The 22,934-nt window shown below is 41.9% G+C and overlaps 1 protein-coding gene across 1 annotated transcript; it reads left to right on the top strand.

Annotated features, from left to right (window-relative positions):
• The first annotated feature begins 7,735 nt into the window (after nt 1-7,735).
• SLC5A12 (solute carrier family 5 member 12) lies at nt 7,736-21,924 on the top strand. Its single transcript, XM_054390488.1, has 15 exons — nt 7,736-8,092; nt 10,277-10,342; nt 11,351-11,402; nt 12,947-13,014; nt 14,010-14,164; nt 15,080-15,220; nt 16,051-16,180; nt 16,514-16,602; nt 16,958-17,070; nt 18,255-18,322; nt 18,648-18,734; nt 19,518-19,696; nt 20,286-20,389; nt 20,603-20,724; nt 21,769-21,924. The coding sequence occupies exons 1-15, from the start codon at nt 7,736-7,738 to the stop codon at nt 21,922-21,924; spliced, it is 1,887 nt and encodes a 628-aa protein (XP_054246463.1).
• Nucleotides 21,925-22,934: the final 1,010 nt, after the last annotated feature.

Genomic DNA, 22,934 nt, shown 5'->3' with positions numbered 1-22,934 from the left:
GAAACAGCAGGGGAAAAAACCCAAACAACAGTAGTCAACAGATTATCCAAAAATTCTGCACACTGCTACTCTGTACTGGGTGCAGTAAGCTCAAGAGGGAGAAGCAACGTGGTGAGTTGTGAAACCAGAAGCCTGAAAAACAATTCCTGTCATCCCAATGTCCAAAAATTCCTTGGCAGGAAAGTTATCAGACTCCCCAGACTAAGTGACCTACCCTGAAACTGTCAGTTTCCCTGTCCTAGATTGAAGAGGAACATAAAATAAAAGCAGAGAAATTGATCTATCCTCAAGCCTGCAGGAGACCAGCAAGATTTATTTAATCTCTAATTTAATCTCAGTCCACGAAGGCACCGAAGAACAAAGATGCAACAGAGAGATGCCCTGTTTAGATTGCATAAAATAAAGGAGAGGTTTTGTATCTTAAAAGATGTGTTTAAAATGCTCCATGTATCATGTAAGGAAAACCTCTCATCTCTTCTGAACAATATAATCTGCAGTTTTTCCATACTAGGTCTTTATACAGAGCAAACATCTAGATCCAGAACTTGTTGCTGAACCCAAGTTTACTTCCAATGTCCTTAATTTCAATGTCTAATTTACTACTATTCATAGACCACATTCTACTATAACTATATTTTCCTTTTCCCTGTTTAACTTCAGAGGCTAGCTTTCCAAAACTGTTCAACATGTGTACTCAGAGTTTTCAAAACAGTAAATGACTCAGAATGAATAAAAATAACATTCAACTCCCTGCAGCTTATGCTGAGAGCCACCCCGAAACATTTTGATATACAAGGCAAAAAAAAAACCCCAAACAACCCAAAACAACAAACAATCTAGAAGAAAGCCAACATTATGGATGGAAGAATCACAGAATCAACCAGGTTGGAAAAGACCTCAGAGATCAAGTCCAACTTATAAGGAAGAAACACTCCCCAAATCTCCATGGTCCCCCTAATTTATGTCCACAAAAAGAGGCATGAAATGGAGGGAGGGGAACCAGGTAACCATGAGACAAACACTTTTTATGTAATAAGACACAGACACAACCACACCTACCGATAGATTGCCAATAGATGACAAAGCAAAACTTTTGTGATTCAAGCTGCCACCTAAGCACCAACTTGATCTATCTCATTCCCCCCCCCATTATGAGAGAAAAGCTTCAGCAGGCAGCAGAATGCAGCCCTAATTTTTGCTATAACTGGTTTTAATTTAAATTAGGATTTTTTCCACAGTGTGTGATCCCAGTCCAAACTCTCATCTGTGGGATTTGGAGATGCCAAGCCAAACCCCTGCTGACTCTATGTGCTGGTGCCCATCGGCTGAGTGACTGTCAATGGGCTGTGGGTGCAGCCTTGGCATCCTGCAAATGTTTCTCCTAGGCATCAGGAAGATGCTCACTTTTGAGCAGGGAGCTGTGATCTATATACTTCTAAAAGAAGTACAAAAGGCTGTTGTGTGCCTCCAGCTGAGCTTTTTCCCCCTTTGCTACAGTTCACAAGAGTTGGGGTGAACCTGAGACATTTCTTTAGCTTATCCTTCCAGGTTCACCAGGTGCCACCACAAGCTGAAGTCCTTCTGATACCTGTTCAGAGATGCTCTCTGGAGTCTGCATCGAAAATGCAATCTGCTTCCCCTGCCTGCACCCCCAGACAAGCAAAGCACAAGTTTCCTCAAATTATTCCCAAGTGACACCTCCAGTTCCCCAAAACAAGCAGAACAGGAGTGCCCCTGCTCTACGGGAGTCAACAGCAGGGAAAAGCTGAGCAGTTTATCCAAAAGAGCCAACAGATGTAGGAGTAATTGTTCACATAAGCAAATTCCAGAGCCTTTTTTACAGCCATTCATGCTGTTATGACGTTCCCTTGCTTGGTTCCAAAGTAATTACTGGGGCAGCACATCTCACGTCCAGCTTCACATGAGGTGCAGAGCTCTGACACACTCAGCTCTGACAGAAACAGCCTAATGTGGCAGCACACATGAACTCCCTGCCTATCCACTCTCTAGGGGCAAAGTCTGTTTTCCATTAAGCTAAATAAATGTCCTCCAACTCCTAATGCTTGCTTTATGTCATATTAATTTTTGGTACCCTCCAGACATTTTTTTCTCCCCCTCTCTCTGCTTTTTGGCCCTTGAGGGATGGATAAGAAGAGCTTTCTCCAGCCTTAAAGACAGCCCAAGTAAAGGTCCATATAAAAATGCACACACCTGGGTTTAAATTAATCACAAGAATTTAGAAGAGCAGTAAGAGCTTTAGGCCCTCAGATACAAGTCAGGAGAGAAGGTCTGTCAGGTCTAAGACTTATAGAAAAGCCCCAGTCTCACTCCTTTCCTACTCACCCCATACATTAGAGGCAAAACTAAAGCAGTCCAGCTCTTCCAAACCCCATTCTTTCTAGAGAAATAGTTACAGGCAAATTTCTGTTTAATTACTGATTTTCTGGCCTTTTTGAACTACGACTACCTCTTGATCTTTGATTATTTTAATTTATTTTAAGCCATTTTATTTTAAAACAACAGCAGACAGTAATTTGGGGAGTACAAGAATAGCAAGCAGTATCTGAGTAGTTTAACAGTTCAAGAGGGGTTATTCCCTTTGCAGAAAAACAAACAAAACCTTTTTGCAGTGTGGTAATATTGTGCTGTGCTGTATAGCAAGGTAAGGATCCCAGTAAATAAGGAGAGTGAAATTCTATAGGCAAAATGAGATGGAGAGATCTCTTTGAACTGCATTAAGAAAGAAAAGCAAAAATGATACAATGAATAAACCAACCAATAAAAAAATAATTATGGAAAGATGATTGTACTCCAAGTCCTACTGAAAAAGGTTTTCCTTTGATTTGGGTTTTCTATGACGTGGGAAAAGGTACTTTTAAAAGACAAGGTCATTGGAATGCATGAAACTTGTAGTCTGGGGAAAGATGCCAGGCCAATTTAGTGTTACAGCTTCATTCCTCAGGGACTGCCTGACTTTCTCCTTCCCTTTTAGTAGAGTAACATGTGGGTAAGTGAAAGTTGTGATCCTCAGCTTTCCTGTAAGTAGGAACGCTCACTAAAACTGTGCATGAGCAGCACAGACCTCCTGTATGGACCATTAACAACCATCCTGTTAGGTACACATCATCTTTCCTTCCCTAAGCTTGCTGTGGAACTGCTTCCAAATGCTTCTTCCAGGGCTGAGGCAGTATTTCTACTTCTTATTAACAATTGAAAGCCAACACAGATGATTTTGGTTTATGGAGCTTTTAACAGCACAGAAGCAATGAAACACACAATACTTTTTCATCCTCTCAAAGTGCACTCTGTGCTACTTTATCCTTAAATCACCTGCAGGGAGACCTCAACTCCCTTTTTCTTTCCCAGCTGCTGTAGAGTTCCTGAAGTGCTTTTTGATCCGCATACAAGAGGTCTTACTTTTGCTGCACCTTATCCTTCTTTTAAAAGAAACTAGAATGTAATGCTGCTGTTTTGTTCAGTCCTTGACTGCTGCCTTTTGAAGAGATATGCTGGGATTGAGACATCTCCTCCCTCTGTCAGTCTGTACATCTCTCTCTTCTCAGGCAGTAAATGAAAAATCCAGCTTCACAGCCTTAAATTACAAAGCCAGTTCTACCTGTGAGCCAAGTAGAAGAAAGTTATATTTTTTTCATATTAGCAACATTCTGCTTTTCCCTGTAAGAATCCAAAACAGCCAATGCAGTACAAATGTCCCCAGCACAGCCCTGCCCTGCCTTCCCTCCATCCATCTCTTTCCCTTCTCCCTGCCAGGCTCACCCTTATGTGTGTTCCTTCTCTTTCACATAGACACTTCCATTTGCAAAACCAGAGGGAAAAATGGAAAATCTGATTCTGGAAGCTTCCTCTGAAACTTGGGGACTTGCAGCAGTGGCAGACATCAGAACAGAGCAAGTATGAGACATGCCACAGGTAAAGTGTCCCACGATGATAACTGGGGAGTGCTCCAAAACAGGCTGGAAAGCTGTCCACAGTGTCTAAGTGCAAAACAGAGCTGAGCCAAAGGACAGTCTTATCTCCTTGGGGTCCACACCAGGAGTGCAGCAGCCTTTCTGACTCTGTTTCACAACCAGGTCAGGACCAGCCATCTCAGCACCTCCAGCCAGCTCCTATCTGTCACGGAGGTATTGCAGGGGTTGCACAGGTTATGGTCCTGACTGCAATACTTGATCATTTCTTTTAACTGATATTTGAATCAAAACATCATTTTACACGATATCTTTGCCATTTCTGGAAAATTAATCATTACCCAAGGTAGGTAAGTAGCAAACTACTTCCCTATGCACTATTTTTCCCTCCCTACAAAAATATCCAGCCAGGATGCTGCTCCGTGTGCTGGGTGGCTGGCATGGTGCCATAGAGGAGCAGTTGTGGAGCTGTGAAGGGGGCTCATGTCCTTGGGAAGTGCAACCACATGGTAGAGAGGAACCTCTTTCACTGCACTTCATGTTTGTAAATGATAACCAATGCAGGAATTTAAGTCGTGGAGTTTTTGAGAATGCAATTATCCAAAATCTAATGTTTCACACCAACACTTTTTTCTCAGCTCACTGTCTTTGTAGAGGAGAATCTAATTCTCAGTGCCAGACAGGTATTTTCCTCCTTAACTGGATATGAAACAAAGCCCCAGCTCGGCACAGCGACTGGGTTTGCAAGTAACTCTGCAAGCTTTGCATCTCAAGATGCAAAATCCAGTCGACAGGTGGGGTGAGACTCCACCGGCGCTGCGGTCCCTGCCGGCTGCCCTGACGTGACTTGGTGCTGCCGGGGAAGAGCAACCCCTTGGGAGGACTCGGTGTCCCCGGGAACTGATTTTGAAAGGATAAGCAATACCTCCAGTTCCCCAGGCTGCTGGCTTATAATCATCTTTGTATAGATAACTGAGCGTGTCTTTCTGAGGAAAGATAATCATTACAGAGAAGCCTCTTAAGAAAAGACAAAGTCCACCCTCAAAGAATGATACTAAGTTTAACAGGGACTTCTGAAGGATACATCTTTGGTTTTCAGTGTATTTTGTGCTTCAGAAACCTACTTCTCCTCAAAAAAAAAAAAAAAGTTACTCTTTCAGCCCCACCTAATTAAATGTGACTTAAATCCTCCACTGTCTATTTCTATGAATTTTTCACAGCCTTACACTGAAAAATATTGAGAAGGAAGCTGGAAAATGATTCAGTCATGTAACAGGGCACAGTAAACCTCCTGTCTACTACATAGCAAAAGAAACCAGTCACAGATTTGATTTTATTATTTGCATTATTAGGAAATAAAAATATATTTCAGATACTTGGGTGCTGCTCAGACATTTACCTGGCAGCTGTGGGTTAAAGGTTCTTTAATGGAAACCAGCATATACTAAATAAAAGAACTTCCTCACAGGTGTCAGAAGGGAATTGCTTAGAGAAGTATCTACAATATCTGTTTTTCACAATGCTATAAAGAGAGGCTGTTGCTCTTTATGAATAATACACAAAGTATGCATACATGAGGAGATTGTAATTTTTTTCTCTTAAATCAGGGGTATTTTCAATATATAGATAGAAGTATTTGGAGCAGCATGAACAAACTGATATCCAGTTTTATATATGATTTGATATTATCTTCCAGCATGACTCCTATGGCAAAATCTAAGACTCAAGTATTAATCTGAAGCACCAAAATGAGTGCAGAAGCTACAAAAATTTTTAAAGCCATTTCAGGAAATCAAAACTCATTTTTACCTCTTGTTGGCACTAACAATCAATCAGGCTGTGATCAAGGGTCAGGTTCTGGATCTGTCACTCATGACAAAAATATTCAGCAGACTAACTCAGCTGAAGGCAGGGAAAATATTCATGGTCTGATCATCTTGCATCAGATTGGATGGTATTGGTCTGGCCTCAGAAAGGGATGACTTCAGTCATTCCCAACTGGCATTTACTTCAAAGGGAAAGCTCTCATAAATCAAGGAAAAATGATGTTTGTATCTAGCAAATAAAGTAGCAGAACTCAGGGTAGAGTTCTCTGCCTTTCCCTCTAGAGATGTAAGGAATGGTTTTATTCTTTCTTGTGAGCAAATCTCTATGACAAAGGGAAAATCACTTCATCACACCAACATCTTAGGGGGCAATCCACATTTTGCCCCAATCCCCCCACCCAGTTTTGTGTTTGACCCTAGATATCTATATAAAGAAGTCTCATCATGGCTCTCCTTAATACTAACAAGTAATTGGAAGAAGCTGCTCAGAGAAAGGACCTCCCACAGGTCCACTTCATCTGCCAGATTCTGGTCCCATTAATTCAGGCCCTATCAGGTGTCTCAAAGAGACCATCTGACCATGCAGGTGTTAATTGCATGAGTGGTATCTTAATGTGGATGCACACACCTATTTCTCTGAGGGTTATTCCAATCCTTTCACTTCTCAACCACCTTACCCAAGACCAGTTTCACTATTTTTTGTCTTCTATTTTCATCACATCTAATGATGTTGCCCCAAGTCACTAGGAGAACTCCCTCCTGGTTGGGTAGTTGCCAAAGAGCCCAGTTGTCATCTGCTGATTATTAACTGAACACATGATAGACACTTCCTAAAAGAATTTGGGTATTCTGAGCACCACCAGGAAGCTCTGCTGAAAGTGTATCAGAGGGCTTTAGCATCATAAAAATGCAAATCTGCTACTGTCTGTTTAAAATACTAGAATCAAAAGATACTTTTCTCCTAGAAAGACCATTCCTAATTTCAAGAAATGTTTACAAAGGTCTCTGCAGGCTTACATTTAGGCCACTAGGAATTTTTGCTGTTGGAAAAAGCTTCCTGGAATTCAACCCCAATTGCTATGCACTGAGCCCATGGGCAGCTTTATTTATTTATACATGTGAGCTATAAGTAAAAGTGCTGTTAGCAGTGGTCACTGAAAAATTAGTTTCTAACTGAAGATCATCCTCAAACAGCATAGCACAAACCACACCTCTGCTCCTCTGGAGGTATCCTGGGCTCCCAAACACACCAAGCCTGGGCCACGGTAGGGTTGAAAGCAGCACAGTTACTTTTAACCATTAAAGGTTTCAGTTCTTCAGGGCAGCCTTAATTTCCAGATGGTCTATCAAGAAGCACACTTAGAATGCTAAAAAACAATTCTGAACCCTATGCTTGATTTTCAGTTTTAGCTTTTAACCATCCAAGGGCATTGCCCATCTGAAAATAAACTCACCAGTGATGTCACAGCTCCCACACTGAGCTTTCCTTCAGTTCACTGTCCTTTATTGCTTTCTTTGCTCTTCTCAATCAATTTTGTAAAATACTGAGAGGCTGGAAGAGAGTGAAATCAAGTCAATGTGTCAGGCTAATGTTTAACCCTAAATTAAAACCTCACAGATAAAAAGGGAGCGTACTACAGATTTCACAGCTAGATCCCCCCAACTCCAGCCTGCCTGTCAGAAGCACTGGCAGCACGAGGGTCTAAGAGCATTCAGCACCTTCCCAGCTCATCCTTCCCTCTTTTTTGTTTTTGTCCTTAGAATTGAGCTGGATTCACATACACACCCACAGATACACACCCACAGATACACACCTACACCCCCACATACACCCACACCCAAATCTCCTAGGTGAACAGTCTATTATTTGCAATTGATGAGCTACAGATAAGCTTCAACTTTGCTGTCAACTGAGTTAGTCTGTTCAGAGCAACAGCTCTAGAGAACCAGATTCTTCCACCAGAGAATTTTCCAGCTGGTGCTATGTCAAACTTCGTAGCCCCAGAAGTCAAAACGTTTACGGCTTGGGACTATGCTGTTTTTGCGGCACTCTTTTTAGTGTGTGCTAGCATTGGAGTCTTTTTCGCTGTCAAAGAGAGGAAGAAGAAAACTTCAAAGGAATTTTTGGTGGGTGGTAGGCAGATGACATGTGGACCAATAGCTTTCTCTCTGACATCAAGCTTCATGTCAGCAGTAACAGTCCTGGGGACACCCTCTGAAGTCTATCGCTATGGGGCATCCTTTGTGCTGTTCTTCCTTTCCTACGCGCTTGTCATCATTTTCACTGCCGAACTTTTTCTACCTGTGTTTTACAGATCTGGCATTACAAGCACTTATGAGGTAAGTCAAAATGATTTCAAAAAGGCATTATTCTAGCACAAGTCAATATCAGGAAAATAGACAAGCTGAGAGAAAAATCTCTGGCAGAGGAGTTTCTGCCGTGTTTTACGGAACGTGAGTGTCAACACAGGAATTATGTTCAGGAACAGGTTGTGTTGTTCTAAGTAGTTATTTCTATTGCAGAAGCTGAAAGCAAAAACTGAGGTCAGAGCCTCTGCTATGCATATATGGCAAAAACAGGATGAAGTTTTACACACCAGCACCAAATTAACTTGCAGCTGGAAGATATTTAAAGCATATCCTAATGCTTCTGATCTTATAAGTAACTATTCCAGTCCATTTAAAGAGCAGATCTTAAAGGCAGACCTTAAGAACAAAGTTCAAGAGCATCCAATTCAAACTTGGTTTAGATCTGGCAGTTTAGTCATATTTATTATAAACATGGATATTTGATAATCAAAAAGGTGAGGTGGGAATAAGGCATAAAGAAAAAAGGTGATGGGAGATCTCATTCCAAAAAAAAAAAAAAAAAAAAAAAAAAAAAAAAAAAAGAGTCAGGGCTGGAGAATGAATCCAGAGATTCTCTAAGAAATAACACAAATGGCCTCTGAATTTTCTAGAGTTTTTGGCTGGCATTTCTCCTGGAATACATTATTGTCTTCATATGACAATTTAGTAGTTAAAAAAGAAACACAAAGAATCAGCAGTCCTTGTGATGTTGTTGCTAGGGGCACAGTGTGCAGCCCTCATTGTCTGTGCACCCATTGGGCAGCTACTGAACATTTGGTGACAACCTTTTAGTCACTTTAATCAACTGCTGCAAAATTTGGTTGCTCCTGTTTATGAGCAGCTTCAACTAAGCATGAACTGCAAGAAAAATGTTAGTTTGGGAGAAGCTTCCTGGTAACAGAAAGCCCAAACCCAAGGAGAGGCTTGGGTCAAACAGCTCTGCCTGGGTATTTGGAAATATTTCAGTTACAGGTTGGAAAAAGTTCAGATTGAGTGACTATGTCCCTTGTCACAAGTAACTGCATTTTCTAGCTTGCTTTGGGGCAAGATCAGAGAATGAATTACTTTTCTCATCTGAACTATCTAAGAAAGGTACCACTGTAGCCAGAGAGCCCCTTCAAGCTTGCTGGGAACATGACTCTGCTGACTCCAAGAATTATGTTTAGAAATGAGTGACATTCCATAAGTTAGCTCTTTATTTGTATGGCAGAATGTTGGGCTTAGCAGGCAAGAGACACAAGAAAGATGAATATGCAGGTTCTCTAGGTGAACTTGCCTTGGCAGAGGGGTTGGAATTGATGATCTCCAGAGGTCCCTCCCAACCCTTAGCATACTGTGATGAACAAAATTAATAAGAAAGAAACTGCTTTGGAAGTACTATGGCTAGAGATTTGTAAAAGAGAGGAGACTTGTGGAGTCTGTGCCTCCTGAGTGCTGGGGAGCACAAAGAAATATGGCACATGAAGAGGTCCAGCCCACTGTGGGGGGCTACCACAGGGTTAACAACAGAGATTTAACTTTTTTTTGGTCAACTCTATAGAAAGACTCCAGGATCTCTTTCTATAAACACATATATACCATATAACACATATATACCATATAACACATAAGTTGTGTGGTAACTTGGAACACTTTTCTACGTCCACATAGAAGTCTATGAGGAGCCCACTTGCCTCTCCATATTGATGATTTGGCCTCAGGCTGAGGCAGACCAAGTGAGGAAGTCAGCTTAGCTCAAGCACTGTGGCACTCAATTGCTGCTTCTCCATCTGCCCCACCATCACTTTTGTCACTACAGGAGGCAAACTGTGCTATTTCTCCCAGAGACAACCTTGAGTTTCCTCTTCATATGGCTGGAATATACTTCCATGTGAAGTTTACATTTATTTTCCTTGTAGCCACTGGGCTCTTTCAGTTATTCCCAGTACAAGCAGATACTGAGTACTGTGACCCAAAATGTAACTTCAAGTCCATTCTACTGCTAAGAGAATGTCTTCCAATGTAGTTCTCTCTGCATGATAACACTCCTGCTCTCCTGTTCGTTACTCATGGCAGTAGTGCCAGTTGCCAGTAATTTTCCTTGCACAACAAGCTGTTACTCAGGGCAAACAGAAGGTTAATAGCTGTGTCATGGATGCTATGCGTGCAATTTACTGAAATTCCTCTTTTTCCTAGTATTTGGAGTTAAGATTTAACAAGATTGTTCGCCTTGCTGCAACATTGATCTATGTCCTGCAGACGGTAAGAAGACATTCGCTCTTTGCTTGTGCTGATTCCACCCAACAGGTGTTCAGATGGATCTCTGACTGTACATTTTTTATAGTGAGATGTTTTAAGGAGTACTCTTCCTTATTTTCTTCACTTGGACTGTGTATATCAAGAAGAAAGCACAGCTGTTTTCCTAACTTTGTAGCTTTCTCCTCTTTAGGATTAAAAATGCATTCTTGATGCCTGACACTTGGATGCTGTGCTGAACTCACAGCTTCTCAAATTCTTGGTCTCATTATGTTCACTTGAAGTCTCTCTGCAAATCAGTGGACTCAGCCCTTCCTAAGAAGCTAGATGAGGTGCACTGGGTACACTTAATTCACCAGTTACCCCATTGATGACACTGGGGTGTCTCATTTGAAAGCCTTTGCACATTGAATCTCCTGAGGAGATGCCCAGGTTGCTCCAGCCCCGGCAGGGACCATCTCAAAAAATGACAGTAGTTATGTATTTTTGATGGAAAGATGGGATTTGATGGGATATTGGAAGACATCTCTTTCTACATAAGAAATATATATAGCAATAGATCTGAATGCTAATTGACTTCCAGGCTTTGTTTTTCCCTCAGTGTTGACAGAACATATGCATGAAGGACATTGAGTCAGCTACTTTGAAAGGGAATGAATGGGACAAAGGAAGTTTAATTTCCATAATCAATCCACCTTATCTCTGCATTGCTCTTTGTGTTGTCCTGAGAGCTCCCTCTTGACATTTGGCAGGGATACTTTAGTCATCCAGTCATCACAGCAAGGGGTGAAATATGTAACCCCAAGACATAATGGTCCTCCCAGCAGAAAATAATTAAACCAAAGATTTTTCTTTTGTAAAGGCTGAAACAGAAACCCATGTACAATACAAGCTGATCTAAAGAGATCTCTAGATCTGGAATGTTGCTCTGAGCCTCACTCTAAATAGAAGCCTTATCACTGAGCTGTCAAATACATGTTGTTTTGTGTTTTTCATGAACCTTTATTCCTTCAGGTCCTTTACACAGGAATAGTGGTTTATGCTCCATCCCTGGCTCTTAACCAAGGTGAGTTCCCATGCTGCACTACAAGGCTACCCCAAATATCCACACCATAAGGCAATCAGAATACAGGGAGGAAAACAAAGAAGTCTAAAAATAATAATTCCTCAGGAGTTCTGCAGGCAGGTTTTTGCCTGCACCTCACAGCTCTGTGTTCCTGACTCCTCAGCTCTCTCTCACACCATAACATTTGCAGGAGCCCAGTGTTTGCTGTTCTGCTCTCCTTTGCACTCAGCAACCATCCAAAGGCATTAGCAATGAACAATTTCTCAATGTCCTGACAAAGTTCACAGTGCAGGCTGATGATCCAAGACCACATTCTGTACTTTGGTTCCCCCTTCTCTGTCCCCTGTGTCCAGGTTCCCATGGGCATAACTCCATTCGCTGCAGCTGAATGCTGTGCTGCTCTCTGTACAAACACTTTGAAATCATCTTCACAAACCAGATTTGCAGCTCCTGATTTCACCAAAATCGATTAGGAAGAGATTGGGAAGCTCATTTCATTGCTTATGGCATCCAGTGTGCCCAGCCCCACCTCTCACACAGTGCTGAGCTCCCTTCCTCTGGGGCTTAACTGAACATTAACTGGCAGTTCATGTCCATGAACAATTAGACCATACTAACTTTGCTAATAAGAAACCTTCACTGACAGACAGGCCCTCACAAGCTGTACCTCCTGGGAGAGACTTAGAATCATCAAGCCATTAAGGTTTAAAAAGATCTCTAAGATCATCAGGTCAAAGCATCAACCCAACACTTCCAAGCCCACCACCAGGCCATGTCCTGAAGTGCCACACCTGCATGGTTTTTGAATGCCTCTAAGAATGTCCACCTCCCTGGGCAGCCTGTTCCACTGTTTCAATAACAAAATTTTTCCCTATATCCAATCTAAACTTCCCCTGATGCAATTTAAGGCCATTTACTCTTGTCCTGTGGCTTGTTACTTTGGAGAAGAGACCAACACTCACTTCACTACAATGTTCTTTCAGAGAGTTACAGAGAGCAATAAGCCTCCTCTTCTCCAGGCTGAACAGCTACAGTCCTTTCAGCCTCACTTCAATATAAAGAAAACCAAAATTTGTGTGAATTAATTTTGTGAAGAAAAATGAGCATGCAAAATTGCCTTAATGCAGCACATTTGAGTGTTAAACTGTTCCTAGTTGTAGGGAATGAATTTAGTTTGAGGCTGGGTTTGGTTTTTTTTCCCCCCCTTAGGATTCTTTGAAAATCTCTGAAGAACTTGATTTCCCAGGAGAAAATTCTGGACTAGGAACAGAAGGAGAGCATTGCTTATAAATTACTCTTCCTATGTATTACTTCTGCAAGCCAGAAAGCTAATTAAATCCAATTTGCAAGGAGACAACAATGCAAACCAGCATCCAATAGCATTAAGAAACCTGAACAACCCAGCAAAGCTCCTAACAGACACTGAAGTTTAACATGAGTAATTCTTCTCACCCTTCTAAGGTGAAAGGATGACAGCTTTTCCCTTACTGCCCACACCACCCACCCCCATTTTGCTAACCATGTGGTTTTCTTTGCTTCCACAGTCACTGGATTTGATCTCTGGGGCTCTGTAGTTGCAACAGGATTTGTCTGCACTTTCTATTGCACACTGGTATGTAGCAGATAGAAGTGAACAGCTGGAGCACAGACTGTTAACCATCTTTTATACATGACAGGCTGCTGTGGAAGGGTGGTTTCACCATGCAGTCCAAAGGACTGAAGTTTAAAGCAGGAGAACACAGATACATTTCTTTTAGACTCCAGTATAAGCAAGTCTGTAGGGAGATAAAAATATTTTTCTCAAATGCTCTGCTGTATGTCTCAAGGTTTTAACCACACAGCTTGAGGCAGAGTGCAGATAAGGAGGTGATAACATTCCTGTGGCATACTAGAACTTCTGAGAAGATGATTCCTCTTATCTATAACAAGTTATAGACTTAAAAACACTGTGATGAAAAATGTGCCTCTGGTGTCACCCCAGACCAAGAACAAAGTGATAAAACCAAGGAAGGACAATCAGCAGATCATAGAGAGCTTTGCTTCTGAGTGGAAGCAATATAAGACTCCAGATCAGACCTCACACTGGAAGTGGCAGAGCCCTGAGGCTCAGGACACAACCTCATTTCTCATTTTTTATTACCACTAATGAATTTTTCAACGTATCATTCCAACCTTGTCAAAAACACTTAGTGTGTGTGTTGCTCTAGCATGGATTTGATCTGATATGAATGCAGCCATGGAAGAAAGGTGAGCTGCAAATTTTGTGGTGTTATTTTTCTGTTAGGCTAACTGTGGGCTGCTTGGCTCTGAGAATTGTTCAGTCTATGGGAAGTACAAAGCAGCCAGCTTGTATTCCCCAAGCTTTTGTTCCACACCAAGCATTTAACTGGAGGTCAAACATTCTCATATGACTGCAGACAAACCATTTAGGCCCTGTGTCATTTCCTGACCTGTAAAAACACAACCTTCATGGGAGAACACAAAGTTTAAAGGAGTCCTGATTTGTTAGACACTATGCATACAGCTCCTGAAATAAAGGGGCTTCCTACCTTTTACTGTACTTGAGCAAGAGGAAAGATGAGAACACAGAGTTTCTGTTTGTTCTAGGGAGGACTAAAAGCTGTTGTCTGGACAGATGCATTTCAAATGATTGTCATGGTGGCTGGCTTTGTGACTGTTTTGATTCGAGGAACTACGCTGAGTGGTGGATCAGCTAAGGTCTGGGAAACTGCCTATGAAGGATCACGACTGAACATATTTGAGTAAGTAACAAATGGTGCAAACCTTTTCTTTTTGTGTGGTTCTTGTTCAGAAACCCTACCCTCACTAAGCCAAAAAATACTCAGAGTCGTTATCACAATACCAATGAACAGCCTCAGTGGCAGAGAAGACCTTTCCCTGTTTCTTCAGTTTGGGGGAATGCAGCTGGCCTCCAGCAAAGCTCAACTTCTCTTTCTGTTACCCTCTTTGAAGAAATTAAAACCCTACTGAAATGAAAAGGAACTTTGCCATTTTTCTTCCTTTAGCTACAAAGACAACCCAATTATTGCTTCCAATATATATAGTACATGTTTTTCATTTGCTGTTCATAAAACTGGTGCTTCATTTTAGGTACACTCACCACAGCAGCTAGCAATGATGCACCAGTGCACTGGGACAGCAAATTGACCTTTCTTTGGCTGTTTATGGCCTTGACTGAAAAGTTAATTGATTAAGGCAAGTCACTGACAGAATCTAGCAGCAAGGTCAAATTTTATCTGTTCTACTCCCAAGATTAGCAGAACTGCAAAGACGACAGATGCAATAGAGAAAGATGTACTTGTACTGCCCAGAATTACTGAGTAATGAAATTTCATTGTTAATAAAAGATAAGGCTGCAGTGGAAGCAATTTCTTGCAAAGGAAATAACACAGCATGATGATGTAACTAAGAGTGTGGAGGATTTTTAGAGTTCAGCAGTTGCCCTTGTTCCTTGCAGAGTTTGAGGTCCCAGGCAGAATGGTTTGCAGGGCTGTTGCTGCAATGTGCCACGGAGCTGAAATCTGAGTATAAAACCCCTTAAAATGTGATTTAGCTCAATTAATTGGTCCTCTGACTGAATCTACATGATTTGCATTTACCCTGACTTAAAAGTGTGCAAATAAATGAAAATAATTGCTTCTCCTACTCTCTTCTAGCTTTGACATTGATCCTTTGAGGCGACATACCTTCTGGACAATTGTTATTGGGGGAACATTTACATGGCTTGGCATCTATGGAGTTAATCAGTCCACAATACAGAGATGCATTTCTTGCAAATCAGAAAGGCATGCTAAGATGTAAGTTACCTGTCACTAACCTCTTGGAGCAATCACACACACTGCCAAGGAATTACACAAACAGTCTGTCAGTTATGTTCAGTAAATACTGGGATTCCATCGGGTCATAGGAAACTAATTTTGTCCTGACTGTTTTAGTCCCTCCGGCTCTAAATGGATTTAGTAAATGCAGAAAGAAAAATGGGTACCTATCTACCTTGTGCAGTTTACTCATTTGGGGTGAGGCTGCCCTCAGAAGCAGAGTACGAAAAAGATGTCCACACAGAAGTTGTGCTGCCTACAGCTTTGTGAAAAAATGTATTGATTAGAATTGTATTTGTCTGGCATTGTATTCAAGCAGCTATTGATTTGAAGGGGGACTGGAGTATCAGATAAGATCTGAATAAAATCACCCCCATAAATAATTTATTAAAATTCTACAGTATAACAAGAAATTGGTGGAACTGCACAATACAAACACATAGGACTCCAGCTTGCTACCTCCCTCAAGCTCAGCATTAGTATGTGCAGAGCTATGCACATTTTACTAAACAGATTTTTTTTCTTACACCCAGGCTGACTGCTTGCCCACTGGGCTCAAGTATAAAAGTCATATTTTTTCTCTCCTTCAAACAGTTACCTGTTTTTTGACCTGCAATCATACTCATTTTTTCTGGAGGTTATGATGGATTATATCAATTTATTCTGTTGAAATTTAGCCTCTGTTCAGAAGGCACAACAGCAAGAACATCACTAGCAGCAAGTCACGAGAGACCTTCAAGCCCCACCACCTTGTAAGAGCTGCTCCATATACATCTTGTGCTAAGCAGAATTTCTCTCCTTCCTTCTAGGGCACTTTACCTGAATTTACTGGGACTTTGGACAGTCCTGGGGTGTGCAGTATTTTGTGGTTTGGTGATGTACTCTCATTACAGGAGTTGTGACCCTTGGACTGCTGCTTTCATTTCAGCACCTGATCAGGTACTGATACCCAGTATTATAACTAGGAGCTGCTTTGGTCCCAGACATAGCAAGGCTAGAGATTAAGTTTTCTGGGATGCTTTATGTCCTCTCAGCACTTGGGCACTCTGGGTGGTTGCTAAATCAGGGCTAGAACATCTCTATTCTTGCACTCCTGCAGTATTAATCTAACTGACCACTTCTACCAAGTGACATCCCCTTCACTGACACTCCTTGTTAAGCTGTAACTAAATCTCAATCTAGCAACATGCTCAGAACCAGCTACTTCTCTTCCACATGCAGGAAATTCTTAACTAATTGCTTTGTGTTGTTTCTGTGATCCTTCTATCCCAGCTCATGCCCTACTTTGTTATGGATATTTTTTCTTCGATGCCAGGAGTCCCAGGACTGTTTGTTGCCTGTGCGTTCAGCGGGACACTAAGGTCTGTGGCTCTGAAACGACATTTCAGCTGTGTGCACATCCTCTGACTTGGAAGGCAGCAATAATTTTATTATGGAACATGTCTGTACTTCGAAGGTCTTTGCAAACTGGTAAACTGAAGGGTCAGTTAGGATGAGCTTCTAGTTTGTTCTGTGCCAGCATGAAGCAGAGCTTCTACCTGTTGCACATGGAACAGAAACCTCACCAGCATCAGCCCTGTGTGTGAGGAAGGCTACCAAATTTACAGTTCTGAAGAGTATTAGTGCTGGACAAGGGGAAGCATTTCCTTATAAATACAACTTTATTTGAGATTATATTGCTTCCTGGCTACTTAACATTCTTCTCCCCCTCTACAGCACAGTAGCTGCCAGCATCAATGCTTTAGCAACTGTTACCTTTGAAGACCTGGTCAAGAAAGGTTTCCCAAACCTCTCTGAGAGGATGAGCACCTGGATCAGCAAAGGCTTATGTAGGTAACCTGGAAGGGGTTCAATGGCTGTTTCTTTAACAGCAAAACTGTCCTTCCCCCCCATCTGCTATTCCTAAGGAGAAAATTGGGCAAGATTTTATATACTCAGTGTCAGACTCTCACAGTTCTGAGTGCTGAAGGGCACTGTCTAGAAGCACACTTATGCTTTGGAAACCTTCATGGGAGTGCAACCCTTTGTAAACTCCTGAGAAGAATGTCAATACAATTAAGCACTGCATGGTACAGAAACAAATACAGACTGGCATCAACAACCACTGCTTAAAATCCTTGGAAAAGGTTTGTTTACTGCAAACTACTGGGGAACACTCTGGGATCTTCTTTACTACACACAGAGAATATCAGTGTAGTTATTGCTATATTACAGCAGCATTTCTAAATGTTATTATTTTATAGCAGTCTGACAAGCCATTTCTAGTCAAGCTTAGAGTAGTGCAGAAGGAGATTTTTTTTTCAGCTTTTCAGAGGAAAATCAAAACATACAAAAGACAAATGAAAAGCAGATTGCAAATGCACCAGGCAGCCAGAGTGGTTGGAGTATTTTTAAGATACTTTTCACAGGTGACATCACAACCCTTTTGTAAGTACTATAATAGTATCATAACCATTTACTAATGTTTGTAAATATTACAGAAGAGTCAAAACAATACTTCCCCCCCCCCCCCCCCCCCCCCCCCGTCTTTGTCACTGTCTCCACCCTTCTCTGGTCTTGCTTTTCCACTTACTACTTAGAGTTTGCACTCAGGACCTAAAAGGGTAATTTTTTACCTCTGGCACACAAGATGAGGATTGGTTGGCTTTACTCAAGACTTCTACATGCAGAGTTTTGTCTGCCACAAAGTTAAACCTGATGTCAAAGGAAGAAAGCCACGTTGTTTGCCAACTGATTCACCAGATTACTTTAAAAGGCACAAGCAGAAATATTTCTACATGAGGAATAACTTCCAAATGAGTTTCATTGCTAAGTTCTGCTTCATAAATAAAACCAAGCAACCAAAACTACCACAGGACTGCCTGCCAAGACACTGCTGGGTGCGTAATGGTCCACTTTGGACATCAAAACCCAAAGTGCAGATTTTTTTCCAAGGTGCCTGGTCACTAGATCAATTAGAAATCAATGCTATTATTAACCAGCACTGACAACCTCACTGCCTGACCTTTCCCAGGTATACTATATGGAGTCCTGTGCACTTCAATGGCTGCAGCAGCATCTCTGCTGGGAGGAGTTGTGCAGGTATCTCTTGCTTCAGAAACACAATGAACTGAACAAATAATGCTGGGGACAAATGATGCCTGGGGACTGCTAGATTACCTGAACAATTCCTGTGGACACTTTACAGGGAAAGAGAATAAATCATTAAAACCCCAGCTCCTTTGCCAATTACTCATTGCTGGGAAATGACACCAAGGATGATTCTCTCTTTAATTGTGCACCAAAATCACCGTTGGTTCCTTCTGCCTCCACCACATTCCCCAGTGAAAATTGCCGACTGAATCCAGAACTGTGACGCTCCCTTCAGCAGCTGCACTAAGCTCCTGTCTCTTCTCTGCATCCACAGGCTTCCCTCTCTATCCATGGGATGTGTGGGGGGCCCATGCTGGGATTATTTACCTTGGGCATTGTGTTTCCTTGGGCTAACTGGAAGGTAAGAGAAAAAAAATCCCTATCTAAAAGAAAATGTCTTGGTGTTGTTTACTTAAAACTTAGTCTCAAAAATGGTTTGGTTTTTTTGTTGTCTTTGGGCTGCTTTTCATATTTAGAGCCTTGAGGAATCCAAGATTTGTTTAGGGTCTTTTTTTCACTGTGAATTTATCCCATTTGACTTTAACTGTACCCAGCCATGGAAGAGCTGGTGATTAGATCCACATGAGTGTTTTGGTTTGGTTTGTTTTAGTTAGTTTTATTTCTGCCTTTCTTATCTTTCATTAAAAAGAAAGCCTATACTCACTTTTGGACACAAAATAGTTTCAATTGCTCCTCCTTAACAAACTCAGGCAAAACACAAAATGGGTTCATTTCATATTGCCCCCTGAGTGGTCCCATCATATTTACCCAGAAGTAAAACTAAACTCTCTACTGCAGTTTTGATTATCACAGTTTTGCTTCAACTCTTATTTACTGGAGGGAAATAAATAAAAAAACCTCTATGGCAGTTTTGATAATCACAATTTTGCTTCAACTTTTATTACTGGAGGGAAATAAATAAATAAAAGCCCTCTATTGCAGTTTTGATAATCACAATTTTGTTCCAACTCTGGTTACTGGAGGGTAATACACAACCATGCTGTATACTTGTTCAAGAGGGAACAGAACCCATTTATACTGACAAAGGCTGGAGGCAGTCCTCACCCACTTCTGCCTCATTCACAACAGCAGAGAAGCACTTCCCATGCATCACCTTTAACAGCATCTTTCCCTACCTGCCCAGGGTGCCGTTGGAGGCCTCTTAGCTGGAATCACCTTAGCATTTTGGACTGGCACTGGATCATTCATTTACCCTGCACCCCCAACAAAGTCCATTCCCTTAGAGCTGTCGACTCTCAACTGCACACTGGCTAACAGCACCGAGGTGCTGACCACGGTGGCTACCACGGCAGCTCCAGACAGGTATTGTCCCTGTCCTTGCCACTTCACCTGTGTCTTGGCACAGCACACAGCCCCAGCCTGCAGCCTGTGCCTGGGGTGTGCCAGTAACTGCTGAGTGGGCTGGCAGCAGGGGCCACTGCCACCTCACATGTCAGAGAATGGTAGGGATTGGAAGTGACCTCTGAAGATCATCTAGTCCAACCCTCCTGCTAGAGCATTCTTGCATCCTGAATGGATTTCAGGTGAAATCCACTGTTCTGGTTCCTTTAAAGCTCTCAAGAGTACCACAGGAGATACAAGCATCGAAGCAGCTCTAACTAGTACCTGGGTATGGCCAGTAGCACTGATCTTGCCCAGTTTGATTATATTTCTAGTCTATTTTTACAGTGTCATAAACCCTGAAGATAATACTGACTGCATAAACCAAGCTGCTGGTATACTCCTAGTGTTTCCTCGAGACAGACTTCCTGCTGTTAATGAAATTCATTAGATATAGAATTGATGGTGATTAGGACAGCTGCAGCACAGGCTGTGCCTTGATGACACAGTCAAGAGACAACCTAAACATACCTGTTGGTCACCACTGGCTGCTTTTCTTACCTCTTCACAGGCCTTTGCTGGCAGACACCTGGTACTCCCTGTCCTACCTGTACTTCAGTGCCATTGGCTGCCTAGGCTGTGCCATCACAGGGTTGTTGATAAGCTTTATAACAGGTTGGTGTCCTATATACAAATATGCTTTTGCGTAAGAATTTGACTCAGCTGTTCAAAGAGCTTTAAAAAACATACAAGCAGCAGCTCATAAGATACAGACTCAGAAGAGGGCAGCAAGCTCCTGTCTCACTCCTTCTCACCTCATGCTCTGAGGCTTCCAAGCCTCACACCTAGCCTTCTGCAGACTTTAGTGCCACAATTTTCTCCTTTCAGGACCTAGTAAAGGTGAAGATATCCCACCAGGGTTAATTAAGCCAGTCTGCAACCTGTTCTGCTTTTGGTCAGAAAGCCTCAAGACCTCCCTGTGGTGCGGCGTGCGACACGACAGGCAGGAGGTGAGTCCTGGAGCCCAGGGGGTGTCTGTGCACCTCCATCCCCAAGGCTATGGCAGCTACCAGCAAGCACTGCTTCAAGTCATGTGAGGGGTGCTGCACAGGCACTGCAGGCTAGCAAAAGCTCAGCCAAGCTCTGATCACTTGGGCAGCAATAAGTTACCCATTTCCTCTGCGTGCAGCACACAGGGACTTGGGGTCTCTGAGACAAACAGCACTGGGGATGGCCCATGAGGCTGCCCTCTCTCTGCCCTCCCTGCTCCAGCAGCCAAGCAGGGACAAAATTGCACTTTACACCCCCAGAGAGGAGTTCACTGAGTTACTACCTCCTCTCACCCAGCACAGTCTCCTCCTCTGGAGACTTTCTAAACCTACCTGGATACGTTTCTCTGTGGCCTGCCCTGGGTGATCCTGCTTTGGCAGTGGGGTTAGACTCAAGGATCTCTGGAGGTTCCTTCCAGGTTACTTCCAACCCTTAACATTCTGTGATCTGTGATTCGTCCAGAACTTTTCTGGAGGAAAAAGAAAAAAAAAATCTCAATAAAAGCAGTTAGAAAAAAAAAAAATCATAAGTGCATTTATTGCCTTGCATTTGTTTCAAGTGTAGAATAACAGCATGAATCATGGAGTTGCTGTGTGAAACCACTGAGGCAAGTGCAAGGCAGGACAAAAAAAAAATTCCACTAAAATACAAATAAATATGCAAATGAAACACAAAATGTAAGGAATTGGGAAAGCACCAAGAGTGCATTTCAAGCCTTTCACATGAACAGAGGAGTTAGAAGAAAGGTTTTTTGCTGCTTTTGGCAAAGACTTTCCATGGGGAAATGAGAAAATCAGTAGTTATGTATAGAGAGGACACACTGTGGTGAGCCTGTCTGTGGGTCTGAGAGCTAGTTAGGTAGTGAACTAACTCCTTGGGTTTATAAGAAAGGAAGTCAAGATTTCAAAATGCAACAAGATACCCTTTAAGTAACAGCAAAACCCAACAGTGAATACAGGTTTCAAACTACTACAGTATTTTTTCTGTTTTGTTTTTTTTTTCAGGTTGACTTTGAAAAAAATCTGCCTAATGTTATTGCAAATAAAACTGGAAGAGATGACACCCTCAAAAATATCAACAGAGACCACAAATGCCAGTTCCCTGGTTACAATCCTGAGGAAAAATCCTATACTAATATGACCAGAGAATCTCACCTCTAGAAGCTGAGGGACAAGAGACATTTCATCCAGCTGTATTTCTCCAGCTTCAGAAATGAAGAGCTGTTTTTATTGCATTTACCAGCTTGTGGGGGACCAAGAGGGAACAACTGATCTCTATAGCAATAAAGGGCAGATTTGTATTGATGAGTTTCATGACAGACCTAGGAAATCACCAGGTGAGGGGAGTTTGGAAGCACTGCATCTTCAGAAGAAATGTTTCATGAATCTTGTCCTGGAAGCCATGCTCAGAACTAGCTGCAACACATCCTTATCACGTGTTCTGTTCAATCACTGGTCATTGAAGGGAAATGTCAAAGGTGAACTTGAGGTAAAGGCTTCAGATAACTTTCTGAGGTCTCTCACTAAGGTGAGACTGTGAGTTACCCTCTGATGGAGATGAGAGGAGGGAGATCAGGCTGAGCTAGTCTCTGCCTATTCCTAAGTAGCATAAAAAGCCTCCTCAGAGGAACATTGTATAGACCAGACTGGTCTTTTAGTGACTGAGTTAACCATCTTGCTTCCTCTGTGGAACAGATTTCTTTATAATGTCTTATTGTGAAAGCTATAAAAGACAGTAACAAATTTTACTTCTAATTGAGGATAGTTCTTTATCCATGTTAGTCTTGGAAAGACATTTATCCTTCCAGCTCAAACAGATCCATCTACTACCTTTATGCAATAAAGAAAATAAACCAGTATTTGATGATGATGTCTCCTAACTGACAATCCATGCTGAATTTTGAAAAAGGATCAAATAATCTGATCAACTGATCAAAATAATCTGTCTGGTAAAGTATCTTGGAAGAAAGTACCTAGTCCCCTAAGTGCTCTGTTTCAGTGAAACACATTTCCTTTAAAACTTGCCTGTTGTAAATCAGACTCCACAGACTACCTCTCACATTGACAGACTTCTGGATGTAGGTTTTTTTTGATGAATGTATTTGTTTTTTAAACACAACTCAGAACTGATTGAAACAGACTGTATCAATGAAACAGACTGTGTCAAAGAC

Source organism: Indicator indicator, chromosome 21 (assembly GCF_027791375.1).
Source record: "Indicator indicator isolate 239-I01 chromosome 21, UM_Iind_1.1, whole genome shotgun sequence".
Taxonomy (NCBI): domain Eukaryota; kingdom Metazoa; phylum Chordata; class Aves; order Piciformes; family Indicatoridae; genus Indicator; species Indicator indicator.
This window is presented reverse-complemented; position numbering and strand designations above follow the sequence as displayed.

Coding starts and splice junctions, on each gene's coding strand:
- SLC5A12 (XM_054390488.1), top strand. CDS start 7,736: ATGTCAAACTTCGTAGCCCCAGAAGTCAAAACGTTTACGGCTTGGGAC. Junction 16,603..16,957: donor GCGTTCAGCGGGACACTAAG/GTCTGTGGCTCT, acceptor CCCCCTCTACAG/CACAGTAGCTGCCAGCATCA. Junction 18,323..18,647: donor TGCTGGGAGGAGTTGTGCAG/GTATCTCTTGCT, acceptor CTGCATCCACAG/GCTTCCCTCTCTATCCATGG.